This window comes from Anopheles coustani, chromosome 2, assembly GCF_943734705.1.
Source record: "Anopheles coustani chromosome 2, idAnoCousDA_361_x.2, whole genome shotgun sequence".
NCBI lineage: Eukaryota > Metazoa > Arthropoda > Insecta > Diptera > Culicidae > Anopheles > Anopheles coustani.
Window position 1 is genome coordinate 10,881,886 of NC_071289.1, and position 26,723 is coordinate 10,908,608.

Consider the following 26,723-nt stretch of genomic DNA (forward strand, 5'->3'; position numbering starts at 1 on the left):
AGGTACGGTCGAAATTTCAATTTTAAAAAACATTATGCGCATCAAGCGAACGGAGGTTGCCCAATTGACAAGACTAGTTCGCTCAATTACACCAATCTGTAAAATGGAGCATAAAATCATGGTTCCGCTGATAGCGCCGGTTACACGAGAGAGCAACCCGGAGCTTCACTGTACCGGAATAATCTTGCCGAAGGTTCATACGATGGAACGGCACAGGATTAAATGGCATAAGCCATTACGAGGGCACGCGAGAGGCTGGATGGGGACAAAAAAAAACAAACGACGCAACCGTATTGATTCGAATGTCGAGATGATGATGCAACGTGTTGACAGTCGGTCGGGGAAAAACATAATTCCATTCTAAAAACAACCGAACGAAACAGTTGTGGTCGCTACAGTTGTGGGTAGAATGGACCTTTGAAAAAGTAAAAATTGCTTGCGCCGCATGTGTTTTTGCTCCGTCGTACGAATGGTAAAGTGTTGTCTTTTTTTCGTTCTCACTCAACCACTCCCATGGCCTTTCACTTTTCATCGTTTAATGCAATTTAAATGGACAATTAGCTGCACCCTGATGCTGCCCCGGGCTGGTGGAGCTGGCACCAGTGGTAAGAATTATGATTTATACAAATTTAAAGCAGAAACAAATGCATTACATTGTTTGCAATGAAAGAGGAAGCGGAAAAAAATGCCTCCACCATCCTCTAATCTAATGCCAAGTGGTGGCGCATTGCAAAATGCAACACAGTATCACCGGTCGGTGGGTGAAAAGCAAAGAAAGTAAAGCGAACCGACAGAAAGAACCATTTAAACAATCGCAAACAAACAGCGTAACCTTTTGCCTTGCGGAATGAATAATGAATTAGAGCGAGAGGAGTGAAACAGCGAGGAATAATATTACTATAAATGCAACAAATCCCACCGGGAAACTAACATAATCGGGAGTTGCTATTTTTATGCTTTTGCATATATCTCCGCCGGGTTGGCATTTTGCTGCACAGAAAACTTTCACCTCCCCCACACGATAACACGCCCGGCACGCCAACCGGGGCCGACCGGGGACGAGATTGTCCGGATTGCACACGCAGTGTCTATCCGCTTGCGCCACTTATCGCTCGAGCCCTTTTGAGCCCGCGCTCGGCTCGATTGTCTACAAATCAACTTCTCATTAACACGTCTGCGTCACTCTTGCGATCCTCAATCAACCCTTCTGGTTGATGGTGGGTGGGAGCGAAGGGGTGTCCCAACTGCCGGTTTCCAGCGGATGGATAGAGCATAAGGCCATCCACGCTATCCACATCACCTTTTTCCCCTCTGCGAACCAGGGAAATGAACCACCGAAGGCGCAGCGGTTTGATAAAGTAGAAAGTAATGACATGCGCCGCCTGGGAATGTGGTGTTTAATCTATTTAATGAAACTGAAAGACAAGGAACGGAACTGGCACTTGCACTTGCACTGGTGGCGGCGAAGAAAACGCAATAAAATACAGTGGTGCATTCGGGGGGGCATGATAAGCGGAAATTCCTGAAGGAAAAGTTTATTTACCATTGAGTGCAAAATATCTGTAGGGGAACTAGGGAACGGGAAACGTAACGAACGCGGTTAAATCAACAAGACAACTTTAAAACACAGCTGGAATACACTTCTGTACCTTTTGTTTGATTTAATTTTTTTCACCATCTCGAATTTGCTCTTAAATCTTTCAACTTTCAGGCCAATCTTACAACACAAACCACGAACAAGCCACACAATTTCTATACTTTGCGAATAAATAATGTTTCGTTTCTTGTTTTATTTTCCATTTGCTTAAGGTTTCCGATAGACTTTACAATACATAATTGTCCTAATTTATTTGAACACCGCGCCCAAACGACTTCCGGACGGGACGGGAACAGTTATCCAATATTCTTCCGTTTTGCTCTATACATCTATACATCGTTTTCCACCGTATCGATCGAACATTACACATGATTATACTAACGATAGGTGTTGCCTGTCTATTCCACAGAAAGTTTGTTAAATGAGAGCATCATTTTTGTCGTCTGATTGAGTGATTGATTTAATTTACTCTCCTCCATCGTATGTGTGTTGGTATGTTCCCTTTTTGTTGGTTTTATATTTATATGCTTCCATTTTCATAACACCACTCGGTAGCGCGTTCCGTTTCTACCGGATTCAGATTGATGGCCACCACTTGTCCAAATTTACCACGCAACGCAATTAGTTCGATGTGCTCACTTTTGTTTCGTTCATTGATCCATCCATATTTAAAGCTCGCTGCTACAACGACGTACAATTCAATTGTCGACCACTTCGGTTCACAAAACCCGACGTGCCCTGGCACAATTATGACCACGATGCTCGTGCACGCACCCTTCTTTCCATCGAGCGACCATCCACCGTTTTAGACCGGTGTCCATCGACTGTCCCCATTTGCATTTATCACCCGCCCGAAAGCAAAAGCGCACAACGTAATATGGAGTTGATCTAATTAATAACATTCGATTACGGCGGTGACGTACCAATGGACCGATCCGAGCACGGATGGGCCATGAATACTTAATCCGATATACCGGACGGGACGGGGGAACGTGCCGGGGCGTTAGTGTCCTTCGGTGCTGTCGGAGCAATGGAAGGTAAAAGTGAACCTGCAGTATCATCCGATTAACTAATGAATGATTGTGAAAGAGGATTTTGGAAAGGTACTGATGCTTATGCATAATTTTGCAGGCAACGGGACGGAGGAAAAGGGGGGGATGATTTATCTTTCTTTTTTTAGTTTTCATTGATAAGCCTTACACCTTTTCATCCGGGAAAAGGTAACGCTCATGTTAATCATGTTTCAATTGCAAATGGCGCAATTGAACCGAAATGGAAACAAAACTTGTTAGGGATGGTTTTGTTTCGTCTTTCTATTTACTAGCAATCGGATTGCGATTCTACAAAGCCTTCCAGCTTTGAAATACGACTACACTGGAAATATTGTTCTTGTACGAAGGTAAGCATAAGCTTATATTCCTTTCAAAAGGGCTTCCTCTCGGGCAAGGCATCATAATCCTGCTAAAAGTCCGAACGATAGAGTAATCAAATCGGAAGCGAACTTGTTCAAGGTCTACAAATCGAACAACAAATAACCCATTAGCCGGATCAAGCTTGCCAACAATTACAAACCCAAACACGCGCACACACACGCACGGTAAACAAGCTTTCTCACACGAACGGTCCCGAGTAATAGACACGCTTCTTCCGTGGCAATATGATCGGCTTGGAGCAAAGTCCAGAGTCGTCCAGGAAATGTTCATAGTTTCCGGTGGTCGGTCCCCCATTCTCCGTCCCCCCAGTACCACCACCACCAGCGGTCGGGCCCGCCGTCTTCGCTTTTCCCTTTTCCGGCCCAATCTTGGGCGTTTCGTTGAGTTGCATCAGTTCCTTGAACGATAAACTGTTGTAGGGAATTTTACCGTTCTTCGGCGGCGTCAACGGGGGTGGTACTTGGTGGATGCTGCCGCCTCCCTTCTGAATAATGTCCGGCGGTGGTACGATCGGGCCAATGCTTTTGTACTCCTCGTCCAGGTTATACTCGACGTTTTCAAGCTCCTCCTCGTGGCACTCGCTACCATTTTCCGACGCACTTCCGACCGTCCTTTCGGTCGCCTTCGAATGTGCTCCGTTGGGGGTTTCGCCCGATTTGTTGTGAGCGCCCTTTACCGAACCTTGCGTCCCATTAACCTGACTGGTGGTATCCCCCTCGATAAGTGTCCCAGCACCGGTCGGTGGTTCACTACCGGGTGTGCATGGGTCCGCCTCAACGATAACGTCCGGTTGGTTGGATTTGCCATACTCGGCGTCCAAATTATACCAATCAAACTCCGCTTGAATGGGTAATTTGCTATCCTCCGCTATGATGACCGGAGTGGATGAGGCCGGGGTGCCACCACCTACCGCTGGTGTACCGGTAACCCTTTCTGGTCCTTTCTTCACCGGTGGGGAAGACTTTACCGGTGAACAACCGACGCTAGAACTTCCACCATTCTCTCGTACGCTGCCCGATAGCGGACCGGTCGCGTTCAGGGACTTGAGGTTGGGAATGTACGAAACCGACTTGACCGGGCTACCGAACTGGTTCAGATTATTCCCGAGCGAAAGGTTCGTACTAGACAGTGCCTTCGTCGAGAGGGACGACTTCAGCAGGGTGGGTTTTATTGCTGGCCGTCCGATCGCACTGGAGGTGGTGGTGGTGATGGTGGTCAGTTTCGGTGTGTGGTGATGGTGGTTTAGGCTCGGTATTGACCCGGAGCTTGCCTTCGAAAGGAAACTGAGCTTGTCGACCGGTTTCAACTTCGACTGAAACGCTACACCCGGGATTTGGCTTACGCCACGGAACGGCGAACCCAGATCCTTGACCGGAATTTGCTTCTTCGAGGCTGTACGGATGGCCGGAGACTGCTTGTTGATTTCGGCGATGATCTCCGATAGCTGCTCGCGGAATTCGCCGTCCTTTTTGTTCGGTGTCGTTTGCACCGACCCGCCACTCGGCATGACACCGGACGCAAGCATTACTTTCCCGCTCGAGGTACTACTTCCCGACGACGACGACTTCGTGATGTAGTTGTCCTGGCTGATGAACTTGTTCAGTGAATCCTTCTTCGGTGGTACCACTATTTCCGCCACGTTCGGTAGCTTCGGTACGTCGGCAAACGATTCTTCCAGCTCCGTCGAACTTTTCTTGCCGCCAGTTTCGACCAGCTTCTCATCTGACGCCGCTTCTGTTCCATTCTGTTGCCTCTTCTCCACCACCGGCTCCGTTTCCTCTTCATCCACGATGGAGTAATCGTCCTCGCACGCGTCCTTGTGTATCTCCGCCACAATCTGGACACACTTCACCGAATCCTGTATCTCGCTGATGGAACAGTAATCCGGCTCGGACTCAACGATATCGCTCTGGGCGGACGATGTCGCATGGCGCGTGGTTCCCTTCAACGCCGACCCTCCTCCTATCAGAACACCACCACCTCCGCGCTGCTGTTGATTCGTTTTCGACAGCTGCTGCAGCTTCAACAGGTTCGCCGGTTTCGGTGGCAACGCCGGCGGTGTCTTCCGTTTCTCCGCCAACGCCATCTCCCGTTCGCGATCCTCCGAACCAAGCTTCGACTCCATGTCAACGTAGTAGTTCGAGTAGGAGTTCTGCTCCGATCCAATCGGTTCGTACTCGTTGCTGTAGATGCTCTGAATCTCGTAGGTGGGCGAAAGTTTATCGTCCTTCCGATTGCCACTTCCGGTGCTTCCCAGCGTTGGGCCGGGTGTCGCTTGAAGCGTTATCCGAGGTACCTGCACCATACTGTTCTGGGTCGAAAAGTGAACGCGCTTCGAGCGGACGGCCGTGGATGGTTCCTTCGCTGGTGGCGGTTGTTGTTGTGGTGGTGCTGGTTCCTGCGCCTTAATGTACAGCTCGTCCTCCTCCTCCACCGCATTGCCGTCACCATTCGTGGGCGTGTCTTTATTGCTATCTCCAAAACCATCCATCGATTGTTGAAGAAGTATCTGCGAAGGAAGTGAATAAATTGAACGGTGATAAATTCGCCAAACGGAAAACCAAAACGATGGGTGGTAAGGAGGGTTCCTGCCTACCTGATTGACACACTCCAGCACCGGGTTAACGGCGGCATTGCTGTACGGTTTGCCAAGGGCCGTATCCGAGTCCTCCATATCGCTCGCGCTCGCATACCAATCGTCGTTCGTTTCAATCGTCTGCTTCATCTCCATCCCTTCGGTGTACTTTGCCTGGTTATTGCTGACGCTCGTGTTGGCCTCGTAGAAGATAGTCCCATCGTCCAGCTCCATCTGGTCGCTGCCATCGACGCTGCCCCGCTTCGACGGCGACGCCAGATGGTAATCATTCCGTCCGTCGGCATGCTGTTTGCCGAACCGCCCCGAGCTGCCCCCCCGCCCGGCTATGCCGTGCAGCGTGTCGATACGGTTCGAGTACGGTTCCACGTTGTCGTAGTTGTTGCACTCCCGGTGACGTTGGTTCTGGTCCAACCGTTTGTTCTCCTTGTCGCTCTCGTAGTTTTCGTAGATCACTATTTTAGGCACATTCGCATTTGGTTCTATATTGACGTACGCCTCGTGGCCACTCTCCGTGCCGTCGTCCGCCGCCGTACCGCCGCGCTGCAGTCGAATCGCGTCCCGCCCTTCGTTGCGCTCGGTCAGCTTCGCCAGCGTCCGGCCGGTCGTCGGCCCGGAAGCGTTGCTCTTGAAACTGCTGGCACGCGACGCCGTCCCACGCTGCTGGTAGCCCTGGTAGGACCGCTTGCTCGTGTACTTCCGGCTCCGGCGGGCATCTTTGAACGAGTTTGCCCGCACGTACAGCGATGATTCCTGTTCCTCGCTCGACGAAGCGTACTCCACGCTGTTAAGGGATAAGTTTTCTATCCCGGCCGATAAAAAAAAAACAGGAGGAAAAACACAGGTGAAGATGTAGAATTCCATTACCAACTGCCTCTCCGACCGTCCCTCCACTTACCCGTATTTACACTCTCCGCACCATCCTCCCGGCAGTACTGGAACGTTTGCGTACCGTTCGTGCGGCATTCGAGCCGGTAGTAGTTTTTACGACACTTTGGACAGTACTGGGCCACTTCGTCGATGGCTCCCGGCGTCTCCTCCCCATCGTCGCTGCCGGTCCCGGCCGCCTCGTCAGCGGCCAGCTTCCGCTTCATCCGATTGATCGTACAGTTCTGCCGGTTGATAACGTCATCCTTCTCGTACAGCTGCTGCTTGATGCGCGTTTGCTCGTTCTTTAGCCGCGTCTCGAATGCAATCAGCGCCTTCAGGATGCGGGAGAGCTGGTCGTCGCGGAACTTGCGCTCCCACTCCAGCTCCTGGCTGACTAGCTTCAGGTGGGCCTTCGGACCGATGACGCCCTCCAGGATGGCGCTACCGGGGCGCTGTTTGCGCCGCACCTGCCCATCGACCAACCGTCGCAGTGACTCGTCCCGCAGCCCCTGGCGCTGCTGTTGCTGTTTTGCATGCTTCCGTTGCTGCTGTTGGTGCTGGATCGCATCCCCATCGTTGTTGGCCATTGCGACCACGTTGTGGCCGGCATCCGAAGCCGAGCAGCTATCGTCATTCGTCATCGCATCGTACTTTCCACCGGTGGCTTCCGTTGTCTGTCGTGGGGAAAACGAAAAAAAAAGAATTAAAAAACGCGTTTAACATGGCGGGAAAACAAAATGAAACCTAAACGATACACTTCCCTCCCAGCAACGCTTCAAGTATTACTCCCTTCAACCACCCACTTCAAACCCGCTCTTCCTTCGTTCAAACGCTTATGGAAAACTTCTACTATTCTCTCTCCTCTTGTAACCGTTGGGGATTTTTTCTAATACATTTTTCATTGCACGTGTTCTAGGGGCCCCGGTTTTTTTCGCTGGAAAATATCATCCACCCATCCATTAGCATATTTATTGCTCACTTCACTTGATGGGAATTATGCAGGATTAAAAGTGTTGTTTGGCTTTTCCGCTGCCGTTGGTTCATTTATTTTTTCTCTTTCTCTTTTACTTCCGTGCTACCGATAAAGTTTATAACACCAGGCGTACGGCATTGGACAAAGTGCTAAGCACCGGAAAGTTTATTTTCATGAAATGGAGCCAAACTGTTGAGCCAGGCAGTATATTAAAAAGTACTTGAGGACAGCGTCTAACATAATGAAGTCAGCAGATGATTTTACTATAGCTTAACTCATATGTTCATACTCTGTTGTATCACAAAAATGATTAAAATTTTAGTCAACAGAACTCTACCATAAAAAAAACATCTGGAAATGATTAATACAAATAAAAAAAAATATCTGTAAGTATTAGACTAGGACTATTTCCTTCACACAAAGTACACTGAACTCAACCAATAATTTCGTTGCTTATAAATATTTTGCTTTTATTAAAGTGCCAGGCAAAAACATGTAATTTCCATTAGTTAATAGTAACATGAAGACTGTTTTTTGCCTCTGGTTGAAAGCGGAAGTGCAAAGTGCCGAGAAAAGGCAACCAACAAACACAGAAAAAAAGTGTATGCTCAAAAAGTGCAGCCCACTGAAAGCGAAATCCGTTCGATATCTCACGGCCGAGTGAATAATCGTACGGACGTGTTTGTGGATCACCTCCACCCCCTTCCCTTGCCCATGGTTGGAATGATTTCAATTTCAAGCTAATCAATATTAATTTTCTCCAACTATCGGCCCTTTGCCCAGGTTCACGCTCAGTAGAAGGCACTATAGCTAAAAGTGTACAAACGTGGGAAGCATTAGCGAATTGGATGCTGTATAGCGCGGTTGATGGGTAAGAAAATGCATCGCATCGGGATTTTCAACATACCACCACACAAAAAGCGAAAGCGAAGCACTTACAGCAAACAAAAAATTATATTAAACTCTTTTTACACCACTTTTACACAACGTATTACCCTTCGCAAGACTGATTTTTATGCCCACAGAGATGATTTCACTTTTCAGTACACGTAGCCCAAACGTGAAGTACTTTAATGCGTTGAAAAATATGTGTCTTCTGCCAAACAAGTACCGAGAACGAACAAGGTTGTTCGCTGCCTCACTTTTCACTAAACACTGGTCCATGGTCGAAGACACTTTCATTATCAAAACGTCCCTTCCAAGTGGGGGTTCCGCTTCCCCTCACACTTGTTTGTCACCTCGGACATTTTTATCATTCCCGTCATCAAATATTTGCACCATCACGTACCGAAACCCGCCCAGTTATCACCCAGCATACGGTAGATAGCACAGCCATACCGTGTGAAACAATTATCGGGTATATTTTTATCAATCGGTTGGCAGGCGAGCTTCTTAATCGATAAACGATACGCTTCACGCTATCGAACTCACTACGCCACTCCGCTGCCCCCGACTGAAATTACCTGGTACTCAATAATTTTCCGAACAATATTCACCGGACCTGTTTATCATATTAACGTCACGGCCCTTTAATATCCCCTTTATCTCCCGGGAGTGTAATCCAGGGCCAAAGCAATATATGGAAGGTACCTTCGTGTGTCGGGAATAGGCATCAATTGAATAGTTAAGCGATCGGAAGATGAAATTTTCCAGCGCAAGGTGACTAATCTTTAAATGTGAGTAACATTTCTTATCTTCAACGGGTCCAGACGTTTTTATCTTTGTTTATATTTATCCCGAGGTATTGCAATGTATGTTTTGAGATGTGAGTAAAGAAAGATAATATTTTTATAAAAACATCTAAGTATTTTTGCAATTTACATTGAATAGACGGAATAAATTTCGCTCAAACTAAAACGAAAAATAAATACATCCCCTAGTATTCTAAACGCTTTGTCTCAACCAATCAATAATAACTATGCACTAATCATACTTTCCCATTGAATAAAAATATTCAAACGATCATTGGAAATAGCTTCTCCCCATGCACCAAACATTGTTATCACTCACTTCTAGTGCTGACCTAACGTGTTTTGAATGCACGTCAAGATCCGTCAACCAACCGTGATGCAATATGGGTATTCCCGAACCAAAAAACGAACGCTTCTTAAAGAAATCACTCCAGACGCTAATTGATTGAGGCAGCACAAGCGGAACTCCCCTCCTGTACCAGTTGATCGATACTTATCGAAGAAAGATATCATACGTGTCTGCCGCGAATGACAATTAGGTAAATGCGAAGGTATTGCGGACACGTTCGACCTTCTTACTTTGCTTACTGCTGTAATTGTTGTCCTCAATTAAGCCCGATTAGTGCGACGGGACACAATTTGCAAAATCTAAAGTTGGAAGGTATTGCAAATTCGAATTTTCCCAACAAACATATTCAAGCAAAGTTTACTAGCTAAGCGTTCAGTAAGAGATGTAATCCGAAAAGCACAAATAGACAAGGAAATTATAACAACGTCTTTCCACCAAGTACATCTATTATTCATTCTTATAATCACCTCCATTAGCGGAGAAAAACCTATTAATAAATTTCGTAATAATTTCAGTCACCTGAAAAACGCAAACAATGCCTGCACCTGCATCTGTTTGTGCATCGCACAAGTGATAACAAGGCGATAGTGCGAGGAATCAAACGCTCGGTCGTGAACTTCTCGCCTAACCGCGGATGCGCATCATTGTGTAAGAGAAAAGTTTGCTTTTAACTGTTCAATCATAGCTGCTGATCAAATGCGCTGGTAAAAAAAGATGTAAATAAAACGAGCACGCTGATAACGCGAACGAGCAATTGTGTGCGGGGCGAGTACATTCAAATTCAGCGATCAAATGCACCCCTAACAGAATGATGTCAAACGACGTCATGAACACGACACCTCACGATGGGAAACGCGAGATTTGCGGAATGGATCGAGTTTCCCACCGTTTCGGACTCGGTGGGATCGAGAGGAGGAAGAGATAGCAGAGGTGCCTTTTCCAAGGCGTATTAATGCATGTAAATAACCTATACAATTGTAAAAAAGCGGTGGTAAAGGTTGCGTTTCAACTGCTTCGATGTGTTTCATTGCGTGTTACACTTCGGATTTACCTAATGAGACCACGTGGCGTTGAGAACTTGTTCTCCGTGAAGTAACTGTACAAAAACATACACCGCACTTGATCATACACAAACGAGAAACTGTGTTGTATTTTTCTTTGCCATCAACGTTGTGAACCATCGATTGGAAGCATTTTGAAAGCAATCATTTTCTTTCATTTATTGCACCAACAATTCCACCATTGTATGTGACCGTTTCATTCCGCGTCAAAACCCCTTTTTGTGGCACAAATTTTCGCAGCTTCTAGAGTCGGACATATCGGAAAACATCGCACAAATGGTGCGCCATGTGTTGTGACTTGCCCCCGATATTGTCCGCCCTTCGCGCGCCACCCAGGGTAGAACAAAAAGCCACCCTTAAAACGGCTCCATTCCGCTTCCTGAACGCCTTTGTAAGCGATCGCGTTTCGTTCTATTCGTCTTGGAATGCTTATTTTTGCCACCCGATGCCGCGCGGAGAGAAACAAAGTGTTTCGACGTGCCAAACCGCGGAAGGAATGGCTGAATGGGCATTGTTCGGTGGTGTATGTGTACCGAACATGAAGCCACCCCCGGGGGAGGGGCGGCCCTGTTGGCCTAGGGTGTTATTGAAAATAGTTCAACCAGTCTTTTTATCGACACATGTTTTAAAATTTACAAATTTTATGTGCGCACATTCAAAATAGGAAAACACTATGGCGGTTGAATGAAAATAAATTATTTTCATTTATTTTCGGTTGCATGCTTTAACGATTACACGCAAATTGAACGAAGAAACCTTGAAATTAAAATGATTCAAAAAAAAACAAAACCGTTGTGTGTCGAGAGACCAATTAGACCGCCCTGTCAATTAAACCTCTCCAAACAAGGGTTTGGTGGCACCACTTTCACGGCAAACCCATAGAAAACCCTCATCGACCGCCTGCCATCCTCGGATCCGATGATGCAGCACACGTGTGTCCTATTTTTCCTTTCGATTGTGAAACGTGACAGTGCGGACGGGTCATTACGGGCCCCGTATGTTGCTTCCCCGCGCTTAGAGGGTTTTTGCTACGCAAATAAACCCACTACGCAAACACACCATTTCTTTTTTTTTCTCCGCCTCCCCCCCCCCTCCTCCTCCTCCTCCTCCTCCTCCTCACTCCTTTTATGCTGACCGTGCACCATTTACAACCCTTAGGCTCGAATGCAAAATCCCCCAGCGACGGCGGCGACTACTCGAAGGTAGCCTGTAAAAGGCAAACCCATTCGAAAGTGACTAATCGCTCCAATTTCTCCGTGGCTCGACCTTACGCTTGCGGGGCGCAAAATTTCACCTTTAAATTAATTTTAATAGCCAAAGCGGTGTCCGGTGAAGGTTACCGCTCTTCGTCTTCTTCTGCCTGTTGGTTTTACTATCCAAAGACTCCTTTCCCAGCACGGATGGGATGTGATCCGATCGCGCGTGGAGAAATAAAGTCTGCACCACATTGCGCCCCAAGCCATTGCCAAAGGTTTCAAGGGCGCAAACCAGGGATGGCAAAATATTGGATCGTTGGCGGATATCATGCTTTTAAAAGATAGTATATTGTATTACGTCATCTTCTTCTTTGACGTATGACCTCGTATTTTATCAACACGTAGGGACTAAAACATCGTTGTCAAATATACTCACATGTTAATTAAAAATTGTTTCCAATCTAAAACATTGAAGTATTAGATGTAAGTTGCAAAAAGCATTCTAGAAAAAGCAAAAATATTACCAAATTAAACGTTATCAACATATTCACGAAGTATTATTCTATATTGAAACGTACGAAGAGTCAAACAAGATGATCTTATAGTTTGCTATTGGGACTGTTTTTCAAACAATTTTTTTCTAAATTTTTAAGACATTAAGAAAGACATACCTAAACCCCTTAAAAAGCCATATTTATGTATTAGGTTTCAGTAATTATTTGAAAAAAAAAGAAAGACATAACTAAATCCCTTAAAAAACCATATTTAATTATTAGATCTCAGTAATTATTTTAAAAATGGATTAAATCTCACTACCAATATTATAAATTCACTAATATGTTTTTACATGCTCAACTTTAAACGAAACGAAAATCATGGCTCCGCAAACCTCGAATGTTCGACACATCTGCTTTCGATATTTCGGGTGTCTAAAACGAAAACAAACAAAACCTCCGGTCAAAGCCTCCAACGGGAAGGAAGACAACGCCCTAAGAATTGCCCGTTCGTCCGTTTGCTTTTATGGCGGTCTCCCTTAATCAACAGGCCACGGAAGAGAAATTAGTGCTGACTTGCGTTTCCGTTCCCGGGAGGCCCACACGTGCCTGAAGTCGAGCTCCTTGCGACCGGCAGCGACATGGAAGCACCCGCACCGTCCGTTTCCAATGACAACCGGCCGATAAACAGCCGCAGCTCTCGAACGGACAGTTGGTTGTGTTGGCTTTCCCGCACCGTTTCCGTTTGCCGGCTTCGCAGCTTCCCCCCCGTCTCGTGCAATCACAAGCGTCGAACGGTGGTCGAACCCGGGTTCAATCGTCTTTTAATTTGCGCACCCAAGACGTACGCTTAAGCACGAAGCCAGCGACAAGACAGGCGGAACGGAGTCAACCGAGACGTGCCACCGTATCACACCGTGAAGCGGGATGGCCGCTTTCGAACCCTTTTTGACTTTGAACTTGGACGTTCAAGCATGCGCATTAAGCGGAAGGCGATCGCAGCGCATGTCATTGCTCGGGAGAAGACGGAAAAGCCGTTTACGATCGCTGCCTCCTGCTCGCTGCTCTCCGTCCGGTCCACCGTGGACAAAGTTTGACCATTAAGTTGTAGTGAGTGAGTGTGTGTTTGCACGGATGTGTGTTTCCATCTCAATCGTCGCCCCCCGTCTTCCCCTCGTCCACCGGGGAGGCGCAGCCCATTCCAGACGGCGCGTACGCAAATGAAGAATGTGGATGGACAAGTTTTCCATTCGCCAACACGCGCGCAACGGACGAGACTTTGCCGACTGCCTTGCGATCGAGCGATGAAAGATTAAGGCGGACCCCCGAGCAGTGCGCAGACATCTTCGACCACCCGGTTCTCCCTTCTTCGCCCCCCGTTAGGAACCCTCTAATTTGTTGATAGATATTTTATCTCACCTCGATACTGGTTTTCTACCTGATTCTCCCCTCTGTGTTCCTCTACCTCTGACCAGCCTTTGAGCCTGGTCCAGCCAGACAAACGACGTCCAGACCGCCCGGCGTGACGTACGGTGTCGATGATCCTCGCATGTCCCTCCGGTCCGCGCCTAACACCGGTACCGGTATGCGACGAAAGTCGCACGCGGACTTCAGCATCCCCGGCTACAGCTGTTCAACGTCATCTTCATCGTAGTGCAAGACACACACACACACACACACGTCAAGGAGAGGCGCCTCCCGGAGGTCTTGAAGATTTGATGCGTGTATACCACCATCAGAGTGGCGCGTGGACGATCCGCGACCATCTGGTGTTTCTGCCTGTTTCCCAAACGAAAGAGAGAGTTTTCTCCGCGCTGGCCAAAAGGTGAGGCTGAACATTATTCAAATTAGTCTAGTCCTCCCCCCCCCCCCCCCCCCACCCCGTTGCATCTCATACTACCCCTCGGAGACTGCGGAGAAGGTTAAGTCGGAGGGACGGACAAAGGGTACAGGGTAATTCCTAAGGCACGAAAGGGGAGCCCGGTCGTTGGCTCCTCGACGACTCTCGTTTCCGAAGATCGAAGATCATCACGTGCTGGGCCTCGGCGCGTTTCACATTTATTGCGCGCGAGAGAGCGAGAGAGAGAGAGGGAGGACGGAGGAGGAGGAAAACCAAAACTTTCCTCACCGCCGACGAATTGCCCAAATCGAAGACCCCCAGTGGAACTCAACAAACTGCCGTTCGAGCGTCAAAAGGGGTCTTTTAACGATGATCGTCGTGAGTAAAAAGCACCGTTTTTCCGATCGCGCCCCCTGTGTATCCCCACGGGATATCCCAATCAGCACCATCTGTCAGATGATCAGGAACCCTCCCTCTCCCCCTCTCTCAACCCTTTCCCAAATGGTCCAGGACCTGATCGAGCCACCTGCCGAGCCTTCGGAGCGACCTCAAACTCAACTCACGATCGCTCGATTCGTTCCCAAAACGGGACTCATTTTCTCCATCGCGAAGAGATCATCCCCGGGGGGAGGGGAAGGGAATGTAAAAGATTGTCAACTACCTTCACTGAAAATGGGCTTCTGACCGCCTGATGAAAACCTGCAAACCGTTCTCGTGCGGTGCTTTAGTGCACGCTCGGCGAACAATCGCAGAAAAATCGAAGGTCTTAAGCGAGCGTACACTTTGAAGAAGGCTTTCTTTTCCTTTTACGATCCCCAGCTCAGTCACGATTCGATGAGAATTAGGGTCGTCGTTGCTGTGTTGTCGTCGAGCCAGCTGACAGCCGGTCCAAGCTTAGGGCACAGGTTCTGACAGGCGCTTAAGCGTGCGCCGAGATTTAAGCGATCGTCACGAATCGGGCTGAATTGAATTGAAAGCGCGCTTCAAAATGATTCGCTTCGTAATAATACGAAGTAAAAAAAAAACCCCGAGAGGCCACGAATTCGTAAGGGGGTGGATGACGGGGAAAATCGACCTTAATCCTCATCTCTCGGTCGGCGTGTAATCTATTAAGACACATTTAAACAGTTCGAATCATCCAACCGTTGAGCTCCATGTTTACCGTTAATTGATGATCATAAGTTGCGTTGGTACCGCGTGCCTAAGTAAATGTTTTAGGCTGCAATAATTTCCTCCAAAATCTGTCCCAAAAGGTCCCGAGAATGGTCCCACGGTATGAAACGATATAAAATCCACAAATCCAGCTCAGGGACTTTGAAGCAATTTTTCGCTCCTGCCAATCAACTGCAAAGTCAGACTGCTATCCAATCTCTAACCATCGATCGTAAACCTGTCCATCACCGATCCCCGATGGGATATCGAAGCCTGAATCGACACGAGTTTATTAGGTGCAATTCCTCGAGCGGAGTCGAGCCGGTTTGCCCGGAATCCAAATCAGATTGTCGTCTCCGATAGGCGGCATAATTCTCCGGAGTCATAATTAAATTAGACGAACGTGTAAATGGCCCCATCATTTCCTGTCCAGTAGCTCCCAGATAGGACCGTACTAAATTCAGAGAACGTTTTGTTGGCCTGCGAACAGTACAAGATCCGGTGGAAAACAATGAAAAGACAATTCTCACGTCTGAAGAGATGTCTTGGGTGTGCTCGCCACTCACCAGCAAATACCAAAACGCAAAGGGCACATTCTTTGGGTATTCATAGCGTGGCAATCTCCAAAAAATAAATTCACAAGCACACACACACACACACAGACCGAAGGGAGGATCATAATGGGCGGTTCGTGCACGACAAGGTTGTGATTTTAATCATCCAAACAACGATCCAGCACACAGCTGACCGTGACATTTCAACGATCAATCAAGCCGGAAAATGGTCCACTGCCAACGGGAGAGGGAGGGACCAAGGGAGGGAAGCAAATGGGCCCCGGAGCGGTGGGATCGTTTTACAACAATCACACGATCGCAATATGATATGAAAATGATACCGAGGTTGCTCTCGGTTTGCTTTCGGTTGTTGATCGATCTTAAAAGGGCCTCTTTTGTGGGAGGAAGCTACGGACAAGAAGGTCACAAATTAGTATCACATTAAACATGCTTCCGTAAATGTTAATTTAGGGTAAGTGCCTCCTGAAGATCTCAACATAGATTTGCGGGTACAGAAAAATAAAGGAAGGAGTTTTGAACAATTCGGGATTGAGAGAAAGGGAGAGTTTATACGATCAGATAGTAATTTAAACATAGCACAAAAAGGTGCCTTTTCAAGATCACTTTGTCGTAACGGTGTTGCTAATTGAAACCATTTAAACGAAGAACTTTTTGCTTTATTTTGTGAAAGTAAAACCAGTGTCACCTGCGCCGTCGAAAGGCGCCCATGCGTTCGGAACCCACGATTTCGGTTGGACGAATGAAATACGAAGAAACTAATTAACATAATAACGCAATTAACAATCGCACACCGTGCGCCGAGGGAAGAGATCGGACCTTCGCGAGGCGAAGATGGCGGCTGGCCGCGTGTCCTCCGCCTACGAAAATCGCTCACGTTCCTTCCTCCGTTTTGCTCTTTGCGCCATTTTGCCAGCTGCGAAACCAGTTGGTCGTTAGCTGTGCAATCTTGCGCTGGGTTGGTTCGTGCTTTCCGGGCGAACCGCCGCCATCAGGAGGTGGTTAAAGGTGAGTAGCTGCAAATGCCAAACCCAAAACGGCACGACCTTATGGCGCTGGTAACGAGCCCCGAGATGACGACCACGATCGCCCACGCATGGAGTTGTAGAAAAGGAAAAAAAAGGAATTCGCAACACGGCCGGAACATTTCCCATCGGTTCGAATGGAAACTTAAATCCGTCGAGAATCGTGATACATTTATTAGAGCAAATTTGACGCTACGCCGTTTTGTCGATCCCCCGACATTTCCGACACTGCACTGGTTGGTTGATCCACCACGACGATCTTCAGCCATCCATCATGGACCGGTTGCTAAACACCATCGATCAACGCCAAAAACAAAACACCCCCCGCTGATGTTGTTGTTTTGCCCTTGCGCAAGTCGAAGGCATGGGGTGATTTACCTTCGGAGGGAGAAAGGTTTGCAAATAGTTGCCACAGTTTGGACGGTATGAACTGTCCAAACAACTGACAGCATTTCAAACGGATTCAAGCCTTTGATTTTTTGGAGCGGGAAAATTCGATCGTTCGATGGGGCTTTTCTCAAGCCTGAAATAAATATCATTCCATCGATCACTATCGTAGTTACGAGGCGGAGGAAAATCGTTTTCACCATTTCATCACACACACACACACGTGCTTTTCTTGCCCGTGACAGGTAATTTGATACGTTAATTGAATCACGCCGGCCCCGAAAGAAAAGTCGAGCACCTCCTAATCGAGCAATCTTCGTTCCGGTCGTTCGCCACAGGCGCGTTTGATCATCCCACTTCGGACGGAAGAAAAAGGACGGTTCGGTGGACCCTCTTCGGGCCACTTTGGAAAGGGCCACATGCAGTGCGAAATGCTGAATCGTGCGTTGTGAAACGATTGGCGAACTAGTTCACCATTTCGGCACCAATGCCACCGACATTGCAGTGTGTCTTCGCGTTCACACGAAATCTTGCACGAAAAGGCCGAAACGAGCCACAAATAAAAAGGCCAACGTGACCTCATCCGTGAAAATGGAAAACCCTTCACTTGGGTGCACACGATCGTACGAAACCATCAAGATCACACGACTAGGTGGTGACGCGGTGGACACGTTGGGTGCGGGGATCCCGAAGGCACCTTACACCACCTCCAGCAGGAAAGGCAGAGAGTGGAGCCTTCCGCCACCGACGACGCCGGGGAGTTAGGTCACGCTGACATTTTTCTTCTTGAACTGTTAAATATTAATTAGCGATGGCACACGATGGTGCTTCGTGGGTGGAAGGAATGGTGCGGTGCGGCCTGGGAAGCGTGAACCTCGTGTCGGGTTAATGTAAGCCGCCTTGGCGACGATTATGGCGCTTGATGCCGGCCGTTCATGTGACACCAGTACCAGGCAGCTCGGCTAAACATTTACGGCCAAGCTATGCTAATGTGCGGCACCACGGTTAAAGCGCATTGTTCGATGGTTTCAATGCTACCGAAACGGTTTGGAAATGTACGTTGGATGCTTCTTTGCGCCGACCAACGTGGGTGACGAATGCATAGTAGTCTTTCGAATGGAACCACGCGGGGACCCGAAATCGCTACATTTTCAAACACTTCTTCACCAGTCATTAGATTGAGCTGAGTATTTTGTTTATGAAAATGAAAAAATACAACTCAGAAAGTGCGACAATTAAAATTGCATTGATTTAAGAAAGTGTGTGCATCAAGATAACATTGAGGCACGTTCGTTAACCAATACCTAAAAAGACTGAATTGTTTTCATAACGTACTTCATGTACGAAAAAATATGAAATGCATGTTGAAAGAAAATATATTTGAACACAACTCGTACTTGGAAGTCATATCAAAGTAAAATTTCATCTACACCACCATATTAAGCAGATGAGGCGCTAAGGTGGTCACAATTGCTAAAACAAGCTTTCTCATGGAACACAAAACGAACATTTTACTATGAAACAGAATATTTTTAATGATTTTTTTTTTTTTTCATTGCATAGCAAGTATTGCTTCTATCAGCATATTTTAGTAGTTAGAATTCGGTTATTTTTGATAGACAATATAAATGGTGAGAAAATAAAACACGGTTACAACAATTATTAAATTATTAAAGGTTCCATCGTAGCGTCGATCGTTCTATGTTTATGCTAGTTAATGATATCACGGATCATCATTCGCGTGTAAGACATGATACGCCAGTCATTTTTAAAACCGTACCACACTATCGCCCCATTATCTGCAATGTTCCGATAACGCCCGTTCAAATAGGAACTGTAGCAGTGATGGTTGTACCACCAGGCTCCGTGCCAAATCTTAGCACAATTTACATCATGTTGGTCATTGTCTCGATCGAATGTGCTAAACTTGTGATTCTTGTGGCTACGCATCGAATCTCCTGCTGTCCCTGAGTGTGCCCCTAACTTCTTCAACACATACAACTCCGATTCGTCCCCTATCTCAAACTCGTCGTACTTTGCGTATCCGTAGTTTCCATGACAATCTTTCATTTCTACCAGCAGTTCATGCGATCGGTTTTTGGTAATTTGATGCACGTATTCTAGCCCGAGCCAGAATTCGCCATCTAAAGCTCCAAATCCGTTGCGGTACTCTGTCCAGTTCCTATAAAAGTTGACTGAACCGTCATACCTATACTGAATTACAGTCCAGCTTCCTTCGAATTTATTTTGCTCACAAAAGACCTCGAATGGTTCGGTATTTATGCCAATTTTCATCATGTATTTCCCTGACACATTGAGAGCTTGTCGGCATGAATTCACTGGATGCATCATGTGAAGCAACTGAGAATTAGATTTGCTTTGCATGCTAATAGTTCGCACCGAATCTGTCGCAATGTAAAGAGTTTTTTTGTACTCTTCAACTAGTTTGAGCTCAGTTTGGGTTTTTTCCTGGATGATTTTTGTTGCATTCGACAGTTGTAGCTGCATATTGTCCATCCTGGAAATCAACTGATTCGTCACATTTTCCAATTTGGTTCGTGTATTTTCTTCGCTTGTCCTCACACTCTGCAAAAACAGCAAACATTAATTTGAAATAAAATCCGACCAGCTTGATTTTCAAGACAGAATCTCCAGCACCTATTGCACTCTCCTATACCTTTTTCAAAGAGTCTTCCATTGTGTGCATTCTACACTCGATTTTAGTATCCACCATGTTGATCTTTTCGCTGATATTCTCTCCATGTTTGGTTAGCTTGTCTTGCAGAAGTTGCTCAATTCGCTGAAAAGAACCATATTTGTTCTTAATTTCTGGTATTCACTTAAATTTTGTTGAGGGTTTAACTATCACCTCCATGGCTGACTTCGAAGTTTGCTCCACCTCTTGCAGCTTGTCTTGCAAGTAGTTCAGCTTTGTCATCAGCTTCGTCTCAAAATCACAGAAAGCCATTGTCAGCCGGGCTGATAAAACCACACCAAAACACAGCACTAATATATAACTAGAATTATTCATGACTTTAATATTGCTGTAATTGAAAGCACTTAAACGCACAATCAGAATGAATGTTGAAAACCGTCTAAAGATAGTACGTGAAAAGAACGTATTTATATAGAGTATGTGTATTAAGCGATAACGCAATGTTATTGCCGATACTGATAAAAAAATGACGCAATCTCATTTTTGCAAAATAATTTCATGCCGGGTGACCTATAAGTGAGTATTGTTTCACACGTGAGATTTTTCTAAGATTCAGTTTATGTTTGCCATGGAACATACACATCGGCTAATACCAGAAACCCGAATGATCTCATTATGTTGAGCGTTATCTCGAACGATTGTCTCAGACGGTTATTCCCAGCTTCGCTGGCTGGTTCGACAAACGGATTTGTGTTTATTTTTTTAAGATTATGGTTTCGCTACTATTTTATTTCCAATAAATAGTGTGTAATGCGTATGCGATTCCGTGAAAATGGCCACCGGTTGATATTCATGGAAGGAACATTCGATTTTCACTCGGTGAATGAGCAAACAACCTGCTCTTATTGTACACACTCAACTTCATAGCATTTGCAGAATAATTCGCCTCACATTAAGCATGCATCTATGCCAATGTGAATTTCTCGCTTGATGTCGAAGAGGCAGGTTATATTCTTTGTATATTGTGTCACGAGAAAACATTTGGAAATATCACAAATTACATTATAATGGGTTTATTTTGAGAAACAAACTCTTGACGGTATCTTGACGAGACCTAAAAAAACATCATTTCCCAAGCTCAAACCTCAATTGTGAAACCGTTTTCCTCAACCGAATGGTTTGCTTTATCAGCTTCCACCCAATGACGCACCGGGGTGGTGGCGCAGCAGGGCCATCTTCATCAACGAATGAAGACCGGAAAAGGCACGCAATATCGCATCCACCGCGACGAATGTGCGACTCAAAAGATGTGGCAATGCAGTTTTGGAAGGTTTCCTTTTTTTCTTTAATTTTTGAATTTGGCAATTTCAATCTTCAGATGCTCTGCAGACCTTTGCAATCTCCGGCACAACTGAAAATTCCAATCGGCGGTACAAAACGCCACGCAAACGGGCGTCGGAGGAGGGGGTGGCTTGAGGGCAGGCAGGGCAGCTCAGTAGCTGCCGTTGCTCCACGATCAACGACCCTTCCGGTCCGACTGGTCCGGCACGCTCGGGGGAGTGGACGGAGCATTTACCGATTAGTACCGGAAATTAAGTGTGATTGGTTCCACTTCCACGGCCAGATGCGCCCCCAAAGACGAACGAACCAAGGGGCGAGGAGGGGAAGGGAATGTTCGAAATTGAAGAAGAAACATCAATGACTCGAAACTCGATCCGAGGCATCGGAACGAAAACACGAGACGAAAGACATCAAACCGGACTTTCCACGTGGACTTTCTTTCCCGTTAGTTCCACCGAACCAAGGGGGCGGGGGGGGGGGGGGGGAGGAATGTTCCTCCGGGAGGGAAGCGTGTATCCCCCGCTCTGCAAGAAAGTCACGCTTCCGGTTCCGGCGAACTTCCTCGCCGCAGGCATTCCAGCATGGCGGGTGGATCCGAATCATCATGCTGAAGAGAAATTTTTCAACCACACCGGAATCATACGTCCTGCTGAATACACGGGATAAAAAACACAAACAAGCACCAAAATACCAACACCGAACGTCCGGCGTGTCACCGGACGCGCCAGCGCTCGAGAGAAATAAACCAATAAACCCGAGAATCATATCGAACGCTCAAATCAGCCCGGGTAGATTTATGGCGTCCATTTAGCGCCATTTATTGTGGCTTCCCCCTTTTACGGTAACGATGTCCATCCGGGAACAATCGGTGGCCCTCGCCAGACCCGTGGCGGACGCTTCGTGGCGGTAGGCATTTATGGTGGTTTTAGCGTGGGTTTTCAGCACGAACATGAGCTTTTGCGCACGGCCGGTGACACACGGCGAAGTGTCACTCTGGAAATCTATCCTTTCGCGATGACCGAAACTGACGACAGTATGATTTAACCCCCGATGCGTGTATGCGGTATGTGTTTTATATTAGCTCTAACTTAGCGCTGCCGTGCAATACGTTTGACCAAATCTACTAAGAGGATTTACCTTGATTGGACACAAGACAACACGCGTTACATGGTTTTATGGCGATGGAATGTTGGCTTTTCACAGTTCCTTCCTTCCCGAACCGGTGTTCCGAAACAAAAAACGACAAACGAAATCCGTAATCTCAGGCTCAGACAAGCGTTATCATGCAAGCGCGGTTGTTCACACCAATCTAAACCACGATGCAATAAAGGAAACAGCTATAGATGGTTTTAAACAAACAAAGGTGAAATAACTCGGTAGGAAATACAAACAAAATTAAACTAAATTCACACCTAGAAAAATAGCTCGGTAGCTAAAAAGTTAAATATTTGCATAAAGCACAAATTCGGCTTGACCATATTCAATAAATAAAATAACGTAAAGCTCAAACACAAACAAAACAGTTTTCTAAAGCCTCATTTCCTATTTGTACATGGAATTTGAAAGGTATAGATTTTAAATTAATTTGATGGTATGACTTGGAAACAACTTTTTCCGAACATTTGAAATTTTGTTACAATTTGACTTACTTAAGAAAGGTTATGACAGAACCAAGATACAATATTGATGAAGTTTCATTTATTTCCAATAAGACTTGAACAACAGTAACAGTTTGTTTCTGTTCAAAAATTAAATCCTAAAAATTAGAAAGAACTATAAATAGGACAGTGAAATATAAAACCAAAATAAAACTACTTGAGTAAAACATTCCTATTGAATGTCGTGTATTTGAAATACAGACAACATGCTTAAGACCTAAACACTTTGGCTCACTCTGCAATACCCGGTTGCGTCCAAAACATTGCCCTCGAAACCCATCTGAATACAAACCACTTCAACCGAAGTTACCAACCATCTGCTCAACGTGCATATGAACATCCGAGCGTTGCGACACAACATCGGCGGCATTGCACTGTGAACTTTTCCAACCCGTAGATCATTTATCTTGCACGCCCGACCCGGCGCACGCAAAGTACTTCAACAAGTACACCCAAAGTGCTGCAAAGTACCATCGTGCCTACATTGCTCGAGAGTCTGCTCGAGAGTCTGCTCGAGTTAGTTACCATTCGGTGGTAATTAATCTGCGACGACCGTGTTGCCATCACCGTGGTGACCCTGGCAAGCGCACGAGTGCAGAGACACTCGAAGGGCTCCCATCCCCCCGCCACCCGGCCGGCCGAAGTGTCGTGGTAACGAAAATAAACGTTCGCAAATGGTGGCCAGAGTACGGTTGTACATGACCTCCCGTGGGCAGGCAATGAGCACGAATTTACATCACTAATGATGGCTACGGTGGGAGAAGGGAGGGTCAGGACCCCCAGAGGGTGGACCCCAAGTGGAGGATCGAAGATGTCAATGTGACTTGCAAACCACTCCGGACCGGATGTGGCAGCCTTCAGACTGTGGTTTTGGCTGTTTGAGAATGTCCTCGAACCACCAGATCCCGCTGAGATGGGATGTCACTAGGCAGGAAAAATAACTTGCCAACAAAGCTGATCTACGCCAGCGTAATTATCTGCCTCCAGCCGACAGTGGCGCCCCAAAGAGTGGAGCAAATTACGAAAATGAAGTAAAAACCCACCTGAACCCGCTGTTTTATGATACGCGGGCGGAAGGCCACGACTCTTAAATTGACTAAACATGGAACGCAAGAACTCAACTCTTCTGTGCTCTGTGTAACAATAGCTCCATAAAGTGATCCCAAGGATTGTGCGCACAAAGTTGGTGACGATCCGTATACCCGCAACGTGGAGTGGAACGGTCAAAATGATGCCCATAATGAAACATAACGTTTGTCATAGACATAGTTTTTAATTGGTTTCATAAGCCCAGGTTCAAACGCAGGTCCAAGGAGGTTAGCAGTAGGTTTTCCTACATCTTGTCCTCAGCAAGGAAGCAAGTGTTCCTTTCAACTTCGTCTCAACATTATTATTCGATCCACTTCATTCTGCTTTCGAGTCGTCAAGAGTCGCGAATACAATGGGACCATATTGTTAGGTAACAACCTCTGAGTGGATTATTACCACTTGCAATCCGGAGGTCGAAACCGGAGGACCCTCCACAACCCATCGATCAAGCTCTTCCAGCCAAGGGAAGGAAAGACTTCCGTCCGATGCCATCATCATGCCTCTCAGACGGTAGTGCACACTTATCTGCTCCGACATCCCAAACAAAACGAGCTCAACTTTCGATTTCGTTTCCTACATCAGGGCTCGTTCCGCGGTGTTACAGTTCAGTGGTTCCGGTATCATCGGTACACCGCCATCATAAGCCTCTCGTGGTCGCGATCAAACTGGTGAACTACTTTGCATTTATCTCCCAGGGCATTGTTAGTGCATTATACCGATCGCTACACGACCGGCGTTGGGTCTTACGAAACACTATTTGCCTAACGAGCAAACAATGCCAACGGCGAAGGTAAGAACTAAATAGTCTGGGTAAATGAAAATGGAACCACTGCATTTGTGCATCGGAAGAAAACCCGCACGGTACCTGCATGATGCGTGCACTACTTCTCGATCGGTGTATCGATCGGTTTGTGAGTGAATAGTTTGACGCCAGCATCGGATGGTACTTGCGCTGATGAAATTTTCTAACAAGGAAAACAAGGGAAAGTTGCTGGTTAAATGTTACTCAAAAACGAAACTAGCCCGTTGTTGGTAGAAGTGATAAAACGAGCACACTCACAATCGCATAATTTTCTTCATCATGTTCAAGATATATTAAATTGGAACTTACGAATCACACGCAAGAGAAAGGGGGATTTTCATTTAAATTTAAAACACTGACGACATCAACAGGGTTGTTGTTTCATGATGGTTAACGAACTGCTCGAGTGCCAGTTGATTGTAAAAATGTTAAAATATGACCCAATTTCCAAAACACCACTTTCTATTCGTCGAAAAAGCTAAGCGTTACACCGTTCGTTTCTAATATTTCATCGGAAGGTGGTCAGATAAAAACAAATCCTCTTATAGGTGATAAATAGTTTACGACAACGAAATGACTCATCTTAATGCTACAAAAGACACATCTACAATTTGTTACAATCTCCAACCCGTCCGTCTTCCACAACCCAACTCATCGTGGTACATTTATCTATTGTTTTCAGGTCAATAGTACGGTGTAAAAGCTATCAAGTATGACGAAAAACATCCCTCGGCACTCTTCCTAGGAACATCAGGATAAGATGAACTGTTCCAACCATCCCCTGGAGTTAATTGCCTTCAACGACGCTAAACCTCGGTTGCGTTGCGCGGTCTGGGGCAAGGAAGCCAACCCTTACCGGTGGCCAACGAGTAACAAAACGGTAACCATTCCTTTCATAATCGGTTTCTGCATCGGTAAAGATGAGTTAAGTCTGCTGCCCGCCGTGGCGGGAATGAGTTTTTTTGCTTGCCAAAATCTAATTAGTATTCCACACACTTAATAACTCCCATCCGACGGACTGGACCAGTGGAGAGCCCTAAGTGGCGGACGAGCCCATTCGACACGCCGAATACCGACTTTTCCCTTGGGCAGACGAAGGAAAAGCGGATAAAGGAACCATCGGACAAACCGGTAACTGTGTTCCAGAGCGTCCATTGCGTAACGCTCGCATTCGGTACAACGAGCCGCTCTTCCTAAGCTGCCGAACAATGGTCAATCTTCCAATCGAGATCTGCTCGATGGTTGCATCAAGGCCCGGTTGTGGTTCCAAGAAGCACCGCTTCGACCGACCGATTGGCAATGCACGGTAGCGGAGTTTCGTGAGCTCGTTCCAGTGTCCGCCTCACCGGGACCTACTTCGTGGCGCACGGTACTTCTCCACACTCCGGTGCGCACGATCGCGTTGGGGTGTTTTTTTTCCTCCTATCGGCAACAACGCCGTCAACGTTGATTCATTAGTCGATCATCTTCTCGATCGCGAGCATCTAGCGGTTTGGCATTTGCATCCCCGCATTGGTTATGCACCCGTTCGAAGCAAACGTGCAGAGTGCGATACAGAGATATAAAGTCCCGTGGGGTTCAGTAGTCCCCCTCCAAGCTTACCCGGCTGCTTTGGTCGGAATCGGGAATCGGATCGGTGTAGAAGACGCTCCGTCGATCGCTGCTACTGCCGAAGCTCGAGCTGGAGCTGTTCCGCTTGACGCTTGCCGCCGGGCTGCTTGCGCCGCTCGAAGACTTCATCGACCCGAGCGTCCCACCAGCTACCCCTCCACCCACGGACGAGGCACGGCTGACCGGGCGCAGGATCCCAGCCGGCGCTGGCATCGGACTGTCCGCCTTCAGCGGCGGCAAGCCACCGTTAAACGAATGCTGCACGAGCTGGGCGTTCGAGATGCCGAACATGGTGGCCCCGGTCGCTGGTGCGGTTGCTATTGGTTCGCGCAT

At 46.9% G+C, this 26,723-nt stretch overlaps 1 protein-coding gene across 1 annotated transcript; it reads right to left on the minus strand.

Moving 5' to 3' along the window:
* Positions 1 to 1,764: 1,764 nt before the first annotated feature.
* LOC131262040 (uncharacterized) lies at positions 1,765 to 26,723 on the minus strand. Its single transcript, XM_058263949.1, has 4 exons — positions 26,382 to 26,723; positions 6,522 to 7,167; positions 5,627 to 6,426; positions 1,765 to 5,539 (listed from the first exon to the last, which is right to left on the minus strand). The coding sequence occupies exons 1-4, from the start codon at positions 26,721 to 26,723 to the stop codon at positions 3,209 to 3,211; spliced, it is 4,119 nt and encodes a 1,372-aa protein (XP_058119932.1). The 3' UTR covers positions 1,765 to 3,208.